Below are 13,788 nucleotides of genomic sequence, written 5' to 3' on the forward strand. Positions count from 1 at the left end.
ACATTGGTGGATGCCTGAGCCTATGGGTGGGAATGGACACTGACAGCAAATAAGCACAAGGTGATAGAAATCTTCTAAAATTAGATTGTGGAGATGTTTTCACAACTGGTATAAACTTGTTTAAAATTATTGAAATGTATAAATAAAATTTTTAGCTTTTATCTAAAAAAAATCTGTTTAAAAAACAGAAAACACAACTTGGATTTCTCTGATTCAGTTAGTATCCCATGTAATAAAGAGATTGTACATTTCATGATCTTTAAGACACTATGATATAGTGAAATGATATGATATGGAAATATATATGTATTTCACTATATGATGTAGTGAAATGATATCAACAGAAAGATCTGGACAGAGGTAGATCTACATTTAAATCTGGCTCTCATAGGAGCTTAGTAGCTTGATAAGCTCCCTTGAAATTTCTGAGCCTCAGTTTCCTCATGTGTAAGTGATTTTAAAATAATCAAGTTTAACATTTTAACAAGAAATATATCTATATAGTGTGTGTGTATATAAAATAGTAATTGTTGAGTAATTTACTAATTAATTGGTAGCTTTTATTATTGCATACCTAATATTCTATTATTTCATGCCCTCCTTTGAAATAGTTCTAATGTCTATAATTCTATTTTTCTACAATCACTATACTTAATAACTTAAACTCTGACATTTGGCTTATTTTAATTTCTATTAGTTGGTCACATTGACATCTGTCACCATCCTTCTCTAAACTTTTCCCATACGATTCTTTCACATTGACCATTTTTCATTTTCCACTTAAAAGATGGAGATTCCACTGTCCAAGGCATGATCTAAACTTTTCAAGACAGGTTAGCATGCTCTCTGAGCATAGCACTTTCTTCCCATGTAGATAATCAATTCTTTTTTATTAGTGCTTTATCCTCCATTGGGTTATATTTATATTTTTTGCAGGGCTTAGGAACTTTTTTAAATAATTTAGATAGTAAATAAAAATAGTTTAGTGAAGATTAAACAAATGCTACCTACATCACAGTGATACAGAAAGAGAAACAGAAAAAAGGGTAAGGTTCTGAGCCCATAGTCATTAGGATGAGAGATGCTCAGTCACAGTGACACTAGGTGTGGGTATTGGAATTGAGCCATTGGTCCTTATTACCTTATTTTCATTCATAGTAGCTGATTAGTTACTCCCCTTTTTACTTAACTGAATTCTTTCCTTTGATTTAACATATTTTTTCTTCTGAGAAGCCACCTCCAAGTACAATTTCACCATGGTACATATAAAGACATATAATATTATTCTGAAGATCCTATATTGTTACTATCATCTGCTTTTTCTTTGAATCTCTCAGTAGAAGAATTCTTAATTGCATTAAGCACACAAGTTATAGCCAGGTGATGTTAGTACTAATCTCCTATTCAAATGAATACATAGTCTCCAAAAGGGCCTGGAAAATCCACTTCCTATAGAAGTCTTATAAAAGTGGATTTCTTCCCATCTTTTTCTGTTCCTGCTTTTGTTGGATTCTTTAGTGGAGCTATAGATGGAGACAGGCAGTGCCTTATTTCCAGGAGGCATGGGAAATTTCATCCAATACTTGTGAACTTTTGCCTGGAGTCTGAATTTCATTACATCAATAAGAGTACAGGAATCCCACCTGCCACACACCCAGAGTGAGTCTTGGAATCTGAAACTATTTCAAAGCTTGGAATTGTGTGTTCACTTAATAATCAAGGCAATTTCTATGGTTTGTAGTATTCTCTGGATTTCATCTCTAAATTTTTAGGACTTGTCTTACTACACACACCTTCTATTCTCTTCAATGTATAAAGCTTGATATCAGAATGGCATATGAATTTTTCTGTTTTTTAAAAAACATGAATAGCCTTTTTCTTGAAATGTATGTCTTATTTGTATCTGCATTCAATTTTTTATAACCATTATCCTTAGTCTCTCATTTCATAATGGGATGAGACCCATCATAAGTTATTCTCATAATGAAATGAGAGCCTGAAGGTAATGGTCATAAAAGACTCATTTTATAATGAGTCTCTCATTTCATTACATCTGAGGGATTATAATTATAATCTCTTACAAGGTCTTCTCAACTCTCACCTCTCCCCTTCGATGAATCACTTCATCCTGCATAACATTGACTGATCAAATTTCAAAAGTTTATCTCACTGGTCCCCTCCCACAAATGCTAATAATCCCAATCTCACATACTGATTTACTGTGCAACACAAAATTCTCAATTTATAACTCAAAACTTCTAAAATGTGATTGGTATCCATTTATTCTTATCCCCTACAACTTTTCTCTACTCAAGTACATTTCTCTGTTCAATAAGCATTTCTTTATGCAAGTAGATTTTCTCAACCTCTGCTAAATTTACTGTTAATCTCCTCTTGTTCTCCTCACCCTACTCAATCCCACCTTGAAGAAACCAACTTCATTTTTATCCGATAACATCTCTAAAGCTTCTCGGACTTTAGTGTGCACATGAGTCAGCTGGGACTCTTGTTAAGCTGCAAATCCTAATTCAACAGGTCTGGGGTAGGGACTGAGATTCTGTCTTTTTAATAAGTGCCCAGAGATTTCCATTATGTGGTTCCACGAATTGCACTTTGAGTAGCAAGAATCTAAGCTACTATTCGAGGTTAAGATCAAGCCTGTCCTCTCCATGTTGTCTTTCTACCCTAAGAATGCTTTGGTTCCCCTGTAAACTCAGTGGCATTTAACAGTGTGTTTTGATATGTAGCCTGTTCAGAAACTCTCTTAGTGTACTTCTATACTTTTCTATGTGTATGTGATATAGCTCCCTAAGAAGAGGAAGGTTTTCCATAAATATCTTTGAAAGAGTGCCAAAAAATGTCATGAACTATGAAGTTAGATGGACTTGGGTTTATTGTCCTGTCACTGTCACCTACTGGTTGAAGGATATTTGGCAGATTGCTCACTTCCTCTTCTCCTCTTGCTAAATATATCAATTCCATGTCTTTAAAATGAAAATAATAATGTATAAAGAATGTCCTATTAATAGTTGCTATTAACCCTGGACAGTATGTGAAATAACATAAAATCTTAACTTTTTAAAAGTCAGTTCCTCAAACCACTGATTTTTACATGATCCTTTCAGAATGAGAATGTCACTACTTCAAAAAAGCCAATTCCAATATTGGACTGTTTGTATACAATTTATGCCATATACTGTTATACATATACTGTTCATAAAATTTAAATCAACATGACTAAACTTCCCCCAATTATTTTTAGCCTAATCCTTTAAGCTCGATGAAATAGTCAAAATACCAAATAAATGCAAATAGAAATAATTTTTTGAACAAATCGTGCTTACTTTATTTCACCACCTGCATATAGTATAAAAATGGTAGGTGAGAAAAATCTGGCTAGTGACTGTCAAGCCTGACAAAAAAAAATGAATTGAGATTTTGCTATGACACCTCTTTTCTTATCTCTTTCCTAGGAGTGTTTTTCTCCATGCTCCTCAACTTAGAATGGAATTAGTGTCCTGATAAACCCATCATAAGTCAAAAATATCATAAGATGAAAATGCATTGAATACACCTAACTTACCAAACATCATAGCTCGGTTTAGCCCACCCTAAATGTGCTCAGAACACTTCCATTAGCCTACAGTTGGGCCAAATCATCCAAAAGAAAGCCTATTTAATAATAAAATTTTGCATATCTCATTAAATTCATTGAATACTATACTGAATATGAAAAATAGAATGATTTTGCACAATCATCAAGTTGAGCCATCATAAGTTGGAGACCATCTGTATACTCATTTTAAAAAGCACATATCATGAACTTTTATGAACTCAGTGGGACTGGAACAATTATAAAACTTTTGAACATCAAAATATAGAATAACTTAGAGATCATCTTGCTTAACTTCATTTTACAGATAAAGAAAATAAATCTGGAAAGGCTAAGTAGATATCGACAAATTGAAATGCCTTCTAGGAATTTAGAAATAAGGATAATTAGGGTTCTTGCTGAGTATTAAAATTTAAGTATTACTACATAAATGATCTAAGCAGATAAATACAAACTTAACTTAGAATGGCTATCAGGTCATGACAGGAAAGAATGTATTTATAAAAAGTAAGACACTCTAGTGAGGTGTATTCTAGTGAGGTGTATTCATGAATAAGTGTAGGTATATCTCTTTCTACGACAAAAAAGACTGAATATAATGTGAATGGTAAATATATTAAAAATGATTTCTGTTTTTAATATGAGTTCAGTTAAGATGGCAGAAATGTTTCTGTTTGTTTACTACTTGATAAAATATCTGGAAATTAATCTAAAAAAACGGATATGAGAAAATGGCCCCAAATAATCTGAACCTGATTAGAAATGAATGAGAAAATAACCTTACTAGATGTTTAAAAGTATATTCAAGCTGCAGCTATTTTTAAAGTTTGGTACTAACATATATATAATAATGATATCTGCACATATGTCAACATATGTATTTGAATTTTAAAATATACAGCCAAAGAATAAAAAGACACTAAAGAATCCTTATATTCAAACTCTAAACAGTAGTATGTTTTTAGCTTCTATTTTCAAGAGTGGAGAAATATTCATACAGGCTAACACTACTTTTCCTTTTCTGTCTTATTTATTCATTTTTTATTCTCAATATTAGATAACCTCGGAACAAACTTGAAATCAAAATACCCTCTTAAGAAGTGAAGTTGCATAAAAATACTACCCTGTGTAGCTCTTTCTAGTGGAGAGTTCAAATTCTGGGCTGACAGAAATAAGTTCACATATTAGCCCGGCTGCTCATTGACTGTGTGGCTACAGTATAAAGTAAAATTTGCTGTTTGATGTTTTTATGTGGTAGTTTTCTTAACATAAAATAATAAGATGTATTTTTTATTTCTCTATTAAGAGCAAAACAACCAATTAATTTTTTTATGTGACCTTTTTCTGTCTGTGTGATGTGTCATTGGCCCTGATGAGAAAAAGAAGTCCTCGTGTTTGCCTGAATTTGACTTCTAAGTAGGCACTTCTCTGGGATCAGAGGACTGATTACATAATTTCTGCCCCCCTTTGTGCTAGGGAGTGTTTATGTGCCCATTGCACTGCAGTTCTGTTGGTCTGCCAAATAGAGTTTGTAACTGTCTTGGGCTGCTCTTCCTAAGATAGTTAATTAGTCTTCTCTGGAGCATTCTCCTAGGATTATATCAAGGATTTATGTTGTTTTCATCACAGGAAAAAATCACTGTCATCTCACTGACTAGATCTTACAAGACCTTCAAACTATAGATTATCTTAAATTTTTCAATAAGCTAGCTTTATAAATTCCAGGCCTAATACTCTCCCTCTCTCTCTGCTTCTCCTGAGTAATATTCATTGCACACTGAATTATACCAGTCACTTCTTATTTATTTTATGGTCATATGTTTTATCTCTCTGCCTCATATATAAATGCATTTTCTTTTTATAAGATTATAAACCCATTTGGAATAGACAACAATGTCATGGTTTTGGCGATACACTGAAAAAAATTGTGTCATGTTGAATTGGATTGCCTATTCATACATATTTTGATGTTTAACCTTGCATCTCCGCTGTTCAAACAAGCAAAGTCACTGACAACACACATTTTTCTCAGAAAGCTTCTGGTGCACAGAAATCAATTCTCCATTATTCCAGTGTTTTTACAATTGGAATTGAGTTTGGGGGAATGTAGTGATCCTCTTGGACTGTATTTGCCCACATACTTTTGAAATATCAACAAAAGCAACTGTAGCACCCATGGTGTCCTGAGGGTGAAGGATCCACATTTAGACACTGACAAGATTGTTATAAGACATAAGTGACTAGGACATGCTTCAGGTCACTATTGACTAATCTTGTTGCAGCCACCTGCCCCACACTCATACTCAAAAGCTATGTAACAAATGCAGGAGTGTGGTAGCACGTGCATGCATCTAATATCTCAGATGTTGTGCTTCCTCAACATCCATGGAAGCATCAGGGAGACCCAGTTTATGTGGCACAGTTGGAAAGCTTATCCTTGATACACCCACATCAATCTTACAAAAGTGGAGCTCTGTGCAAGCTCAGATGACTCGGCCTCCGCAAGTCCTAGTGCAGTGCATGCGTAACTGGCTCCCTCACCTTGAGATGAAGTTGCCCCCTCAAGTTTAAGTCCAAGCTCATGACCTACCATTTTCATCAAGGTAAAAGGCAGAGAGAAGGAAGTTTGGATAAGCCTCTTTCTTGAACTTCAGTTTCCCCACAGTTACATGGGAAAATAATAATACCTACCTCACATAATTATTGTCAAGGTCAAATCAGGTGGTTTGCAGGAAAGTTATTTATAGCCTGGAAAGAGATAACAGGTATCAATGCAGGGACTAGAAGCAATAACAGACATGTAGATGAATGCCACAGAGAAGCAGAGGTTTCATGCAGACATTTTCTTATTTTGGATCTTTTTAACAAGGTACCACCCTTGCTGAGTTGCCTTAACTGCTTTTCATTGGCACTGAAGAAAGACATATGGAAAATCATGTTTGAGAACAGGTTACAATGTGGAACTTTCCGGGTACCCACCCAGGAGTCCTCTATTCTCTGCATGAATCTTTCTTTCTATTTCTGCTTTAAAATTTCCACTTATTTGGTGTCCCATCCAGGGCCCTGCATTATAGTGTTTCCTGCATGTCTGCGATGGATGAAGTCAGTGAGGCTGCACTTCCTTGTGGCCCCCCAGCCTCTGTAATGCTGCCTTCATTTCTTTGTTACACAGTGTGCAGATTATGGGGTTAAGCAAGGGAGTGATGACAGTGTAAAAGACAGCTACCACCCCATCCAGGGGCTCCTGTGAACCAGGCCACAGGTAAATGAAGGTGCAGTAAACAATGACAACAGTGAGGTGGGCAGCACACGTGGAGAAGGCATTGCGGCACCCATCTGCTGACTGGATTCACAGGATGGCAGCCACAATATAGCCATAGGAAGTGAGGATGAGCACAAAGCAGGTGAGGGCCAGGAAGCCAATATCTGCAAAGGTGACCAGCTCGTTGATGGCGGTATCAGTGCAGGCTAGACGCAGCATGGCAGGAATGTCACAGAAGAAGTAGTCTGGGGCCACAGAAGGGCAGCTGGAATACAAAACTTGTTTGGAAAAGTGAATGGATGGTCCCTCCCAGCCAGGTGCCTAAAGCCAGGGAGTTACAGACTCTGCGGGTCATGATGGTAGCATAGCGTAAGGGCTTACAAATGGCAAGGAAATGATCATAAGCCATGAGTGTGTAAAGGAAGTACTCAGTACAGCCCAGGAAATGGAAAGAAAATAGTTGGATTACACAGCCCCCAAAGGAGATAATCCTACTATCCAAGAGAAAGCCAGCCAGCATCTTGGGGACAATAGCACAAGAAATGGTCATGTCCAAGAAGGAGAGGTGACACAGGAACCAGTACATGGGATGGTGGAGACGGATGTCCACTAAGACAGTGAGGATGATGAGCCCATTTCCAGAAACAGTGAGGAGATAGACGACAAGGAAAGCTAAGAAGAGTGGCGCCCCCAGCTGTGGTGGGTGGTGCAGGCCCACCAAAATGAAGTGAGACACAGAAGTCTGGTTTCCACTTTGCAGTTCCTTGCTGTTCACATCTGCCAAAAGAAGTAGCAGAGGGAGATGCTCAATACCCCTCTAAGATCTCTAGGCTCAGCACATCAATTCTGTGTCACTCCCAAATAAGGACAGAAAAGAATATTTATCTATCTATTATATCTATCTATCTATCTATCTATCTATCTATCTATCTATCTATCATCTATCTAACTATCCGTTCTCTCTCTTTTCTCTCTCTCATTCTTGCTACTGGTCTTTATCATTTTCTCACCTTACTCCCCCTCAACTCCTGATTCTGAGATTCTGCTTGGTGTCAGGGAGCAGTTGTTCTCTCCAAGGTTAAAGGTAAATGATGATGTGTACATAATTTAGGAGAATGAAGGAAAATCATACGCAGAAGAAGTAATCTTCCTTTCCAATCAGGAAGAAGAAGTATAATCATATAAAAGCTAAATTAATTGATAAAGGAAGATCTGTTCCATTGTTTTCCTTCAGTTTGATCTCTGATATGTATACCAGAGAGTTAGCTTGCATCTTATTGATTTTCTAGGAACATCAGAGTTGTGATTATATTTCCTGTCTAAGTGTGCCCAATGAAAAAATTTGCAGGTTTTAAAAAACATATACTATCTGACCTGCACACTGAACCTAATACATTCAGAACCTCTGAAGTTTTAGCTAAAAATATCTATTTTCAAGAAATCTATATAAAAATTTACATGTCATTTAAAATCTCTCAGAATAGTGAATCAGTACAAAATCTTAGCCCCAAGGCACTGGGTTGCCTTTTTTTCTCTCTACTTCTGGAAAGTAGAGTCCATTTGTCCATCCATCCATCCATCTGTCTGTCTGTCCATCCACTCATCCATCTACCTGTACACCCATACAGTAGGGCACTATATATTGTATCTTATGAGTACAGCCTCTGAAGTCTTACTGGGTTCAAAGATCTAGTTCACTTATACTCATTGGTAATCACATTTTTAATATGTTTTTACAATTATAAGTGGGGACAATAATAGTGTCTACGTCATAGGATTGTTGTAAAGATTAAATTAATTCACATAATTTACAGTAGCACTCAATGAACATTAGCTGTGATTTTTCATCAAATATGTCTTGTAATCTCATATTGTTAGACAAATTCCGTCTTTGCATGTGTGGCTCTGGTCTGAAGTGAACCTATGGTTTCTAGCGAGTTGTTCAGTGCTTGATGACACACCTGCAAATTTGGAGCAGCATCACAAAGGGCTTCTTCTCCCAGGATTACTGGTGAGTGGGATCCGCCAAGTGTCAGGGAGAAATCAGGAAAGTAACTGAGAGCAATGTGAGATGTTCTTCCTAGTGTCACTTTACTTCCATCAACATTTTTTTTTTGAGACAAAGTTTTGCACTATTGCCAGGCTGGAGTGCAGTGGCACAATCTCGGCTCACTGCAACCTCCACCTCCTGGGTTCAAGCGATTCTCCTGTCTCAGCCTCCCAAGTAGCTGGGACTATAGGCCCACGCCACCATGCCCAGCTATTTTTTGTATTTTTAGTAAAGATGGGGTTTAACCATGTTGGCCAGGATGGTCTCGATCTATTGACCTCGTGATCGCCTCACCTCAGCCTCCCAAAGTGCTGGGATTACAGGCACGAGCCACTGCGCCGGGCCCCTTCCATCAACATTTACTCTAATAGTCTGTTCACAAATTGGAGGCAAATATCCAAATGGCGTGTCACCTTCAAGAAGGTTCAGGGACAACACTGAATCTCTCAGAAGGCTTCAGAGGATGTGCAAGGAAATAGGGCTTCCAGCTGGGCTCCTGGTGGGTGAGGGAGCTGCAGCTGCAGCTGCCTGCCCTTTGACTACTTCTCTCCCCTCTACACTATGGATTGCCTCGCATCCCTCATCAAACCCTCTCAATCTTTAGCGCCACAGAGAATACACTTCTCAGTAAAAGTAAGTTTGCTGAGGACTGAGCAATTTCCGGGGTTGGGACTTTCTGTGCTAAACCTAAAAGAGTCCCTGGTAAACCGAAACAGTTAGTCCCCTAAATAAGAGTTTAAACTGCATAGAAGCTGAATAATCTTTCCCAAGGTAGCTATAAAATCTATTTTGAAACAACTTCTGGGGCAATTCTTAGTGATTTCTTAGGCAATTCCTTGATTACCAACCTTTAAAGGTACCACATTGCCCAAGGGGAAAGTGCAAATTGACTGGCGTGGTTGTGTTGACCTACTTCTCCAACCTCCTCTCAGCACTCCATCCCATAACTGTGCTTTAACCAAACATTTTCTGTTTCCTTATACAGTAGCCCCTTTAATCTAGAATGGCTTTGCTCCTCTGATGTCTGAAAAGTTTCCACTGACCTTTCAAAATCCCATTCAGATGTCCTACCCACTTTGCTCTCTTTCCTCCAAATGGCCACTCATTTTTCACGGCCTCCACAGTACTCCATTCACGTTTCTGTGATAGGCTTACTATGAGCATGCTGAAATTTACCCTGTGCCTGTGTCTAATTTCTTCGTTAGGCTGTGAGCTCCTACAAGGGCTTTGTCTCATCTTTCTTTTCATCCCATTTGTAGTATACCTTTCACAGAAAGATTCTCAAATAGTATTGAGCAAAGGCATTTCCCTCTGCCTGGATCAGTCTATTATTTAGACACTGAATCTAGAAGAATATCAGTTAGATCTTGTATTCTGACTTTCAAAATCATAAGAATTTCAGTACCATCACTACTTATGAGCTATATTATTTTGGATAAATCTCTTAAAATTTCTAGTCTCAGTTTCTCATTTAAAAAAAAAAGAGGGAGTGTGGTAGGTGTAGATTTCTAACCAAAAAAGAAACATCAATCTCTTTTGCATCTGTATCAATTCCTATTTTAAATTTTGTTCTTACACAAAGAAAAATCAATATTTCTCCTAGTCCCAATATCAATTCCTATTTTAAATTTTGTTCTTACACAAAGAAAAATCAATATTTCTCCTAGTCCCAATTCTTTTCTGTACTATAATTTTTTTCCTTGCCATCTAGCTACTTTGACATCTCAGTTTTCATTCACTTTTATAATTTATTTTCTCCACAGAGAAATAATATTATTTACCCCTGGAGAGAGAGAAAAATACCCTGCTTTACCCATTAATAACTAAAACTACTCCAGTTACTTGGTGTATACATTTTAGTTAATATCACATTATAGTATCAGCATGTGATATGTTCATCTGTGTAAGGGGAAAAGAAGCAATTTTCACAAGAAGCCTTGGGAATAAAAGGACATTAGTAGCCATATACTAGCTTAATTTGGCCATTTCAAACCCTGTTTGAACTGAACTAAGATTAAGGTAGACCCTGAAACACTTGTGTCTCAGGAAACTCCAAGAGGGAGACTGGACTTTGGTAAGCAGAATGTAAAGACTCACCCCTACCCAGGTATTTGTAAAGCGTAATGCCATTAGGAGGACCTAATGTGCCTTCTCTGTTCCCAGCATCTCTAACATGCATTTAATCAAATGGAAAACAAAAGGAGACCACTACCTGGCTGGGAATCTGCTGTGAGGCTATCGTCTGCTGCTTCCTTCAGCTTCCCCATGCTCTTTACTGTTCTTCATGGAGGCTCCTTTTTGAACTCAATAGGTTTCCTTGTCTTTGCCTTTGACATGCCCCTTCTTGCTTATGTCATTGCCCTCCTTCTGTATGCTTCCCTGGGCTCCCCCTTCCCATTTGTAGCCAATTTGAAGCTGTTGGCAGTGGCATTCCTAGGCCCTGATCCCTGGAGTCTCACTTTCTGGCAGGCAGCTTTTTTCTTCCTCTAGTCCCTGTAGGGTGAGAGACGGAGGGGGCAGGGGGCTGACATCACTTCTGCTTTGCCCTTCAGGGGCAATTAACTTAAATGGAAATAAATTGCAGTGGGCTTTGTTAACAGCAAAGCCAGTACTACTGCTACTCGAGGGAGTTCACTTAGTTGCCAGTGGTGCCCCTGTAGCATAGGATCCTGCTAAAAGCATGCACTTGATCAGGAATCAGGAGGCCCCCTTCAGTTTCTCTGGGATTTAGTTTTCTTGCTATAGAGACAACTAAAGATTTACTCATTTAACCATAAAAGCATGGGGATATATGTGAAATAATTTAAAAGCCACAGGTACTAAATAAATGCCATACGTTAATTGCTTTTAAAGGTACCCTATGAATTTAACTCAGAAGGAGTAAATTACTAGAACATTGCATTAGGACAGACAATACTATTTTGGGCAGAACCATTTAGATCATTTAGTATGCAAATAGGAGACTAAGCTAGAAGGAATATGAAAAATGTAGCAATCCTCAAAAGTCAAACACACTTAGGTTGGAGCTAGAAGGACTTTTAGATAAATGACCCAGAGTGCATCTCCATTTTATACATGAAAAAACTGAGTTCTAAAGAGAGTAAGGACTTTTCCAAAGATAAAAGCTCATATGGCTTAGTTAATGGATAAAATCTCATATGAGTCTATATAAACAAATTGTGCAATTTACCCATCTCTGAGAATAGAGGAGCTTATAGTTCTGAACTAGTGCTAGGCAAACTATAGCTCAGTAAATAGTTGTTAAAATACTTTTGGTCTGGTGCTGAATATGTTTTAATTGCTTACTTTGAGCCATTGCTGGTTTGCGATGTTTAAGTAGTGTGTTATGAAACACAACATTGCACTTGCTCTGTTTTTTGGACAAGCCATTTCCCACTTAAGAAATCATATAAGGTCAGCATTAACTATTTTAGTTTGTATTACTACATGTTCCTACTGCACGAATATGATGTTGAGTTTAAATTAGATTTAGGGTTCTGCTAATAGGGAAGTCTACATTTAGAAAGGAAGATGGAAGAGACTTAAGACTCCAAACACCTAATCGTCCCTCTCACTGAGAGTTCTCCTGTTCTGTGATGTCGCTAATGGGAATACTGTGTATATTTACATAGATAAATACAAGACAAAGGAATACATGATTACAAACTGAAGCTTTGGTTCCAAATTCCAATGTGGATGCTTGACCTTGGAAAGTTAGGAAAGGCCTTTAATCTACATTAGAAAGCCTTAGTGGTTGTTCTTTACCCTAGACCTCCTTTTGTTTTCCATCTGATTTTCTATGCGGATGAGGACATGGAAAGGGTGGGGAGACTTCTTGCAAAAAGGAGCTATCATCATCTACTTTTGAAGCAGAAGAGAAAAAAGATGGGAGAAAAGCAAATTAAAAATAAATGGCTCAGTTGTATCCAAATGGGGGCAGATCCAGTTCTCTTGCTCTCTCAGGCCAAGCGGAAGGAGAAACAGGTAAAGATACTACTCTCAACTGGGATCAAATATTTAATTAATCCATTTGCTTAGAACAGTGAACTTGACAATTCCCATGAACAGATCGATAAAATACCGTGCAACTGACAAAAATATTTGTTAGTTCCTCTTTTGGGGCAATGTGGGGAGGCATGTGGAGGTGAAGGGTAGAGTAGTTGCAGGGGTGAAACAAGGGGAGGGTATCTTTTTCCAAAAAGTCAGCTGTGCAGCCAGGTCTAGTGCTAAAAGCCTTAGGACTACAGCATAAAATCGGTGAGTGAGGCTTGGTTTTAGTACATAATGTGCCATGGTGCGCAGCATATGATAATAAGCTATCAGTAAGCATATTTTAGGTAGAATAACTGGGGGAAGGAAGGAAGGAAGGAAAGGAGAGAGGGAGGGAGAAAAGGAACAAAGGAAGGAAGGGAGGGAAGGAAGGAAGGAAGGGGGGAAGGAAAAGGGGAAAGGAAAAGGGAAAGAAGGGAACTAGATAGAGAGGAGAAGGACATCTGAGACTTATGAGATTGGAAAAAAAAAAACCCTTCAGGTTTGGAAGAAAAATGATTGAATGAACAGGCCAGTGGGCCTCAGAGTCGGAAATAGAATGAGCTAATGAACAGGCCAGTGAGTAAGATATTCTGGAAGAAACAAAGGGTTTTGATTGGGTTTGTGGGAGTACATGAAGATCTTGTTATGGGTTAAGAATTATAGAATGAGACTCACAGTCACTGGAAACCTACCAAAAGAAGACAGTGATAGAGGAGAAATTGAAAATGAAGTAAAAATGATTTGAGGTCGGGGTTATGCCAGGTAAGACCATAGGTACCTGGCTACTTGATACCCATAGCCTTCTCTCAAATGGTATATTCATAGATTGAC

The 13,788-nt window shown here is 37.8% G+C and overlaps 1 protein-coding gene across 1 annotated transcript; it reads right to left on the bottom strand.

The window, feature by feature from the left end:
- Window positions 1-6,716: 6,716 nt before the first annotated feature.
- On the bottom strand, window positions 6,717-10,089 carry LOC100443183 (olfactory receptor 10G6). Its single transcript, XM_054525503.1, is given in 3 exon segments — window positions 6,717-7,122; window positions 7,124-7,692; window positions 9,997-10,089. Coding segments are annotated over 3 exon segments (1,068 nt in total).
- Window positions 10,090-13,788: the final 3,699 nt, after the last annotated feature.

This window comes from Pongo abelii, chromosome 9 (genome assembly GCF_028885655.2).
Source record: "Pongo abelii isolate AG06213 chromosome 9, NHGRI_mPonAbe1-v2.0_pri, whole genome shotgun sequence".
NCBI classification, from domain to species: Eukaryota; Metazoa; Chordata; class Mammalia; order Primates; family Hominidae; genus Pongo; species Pongo abelii.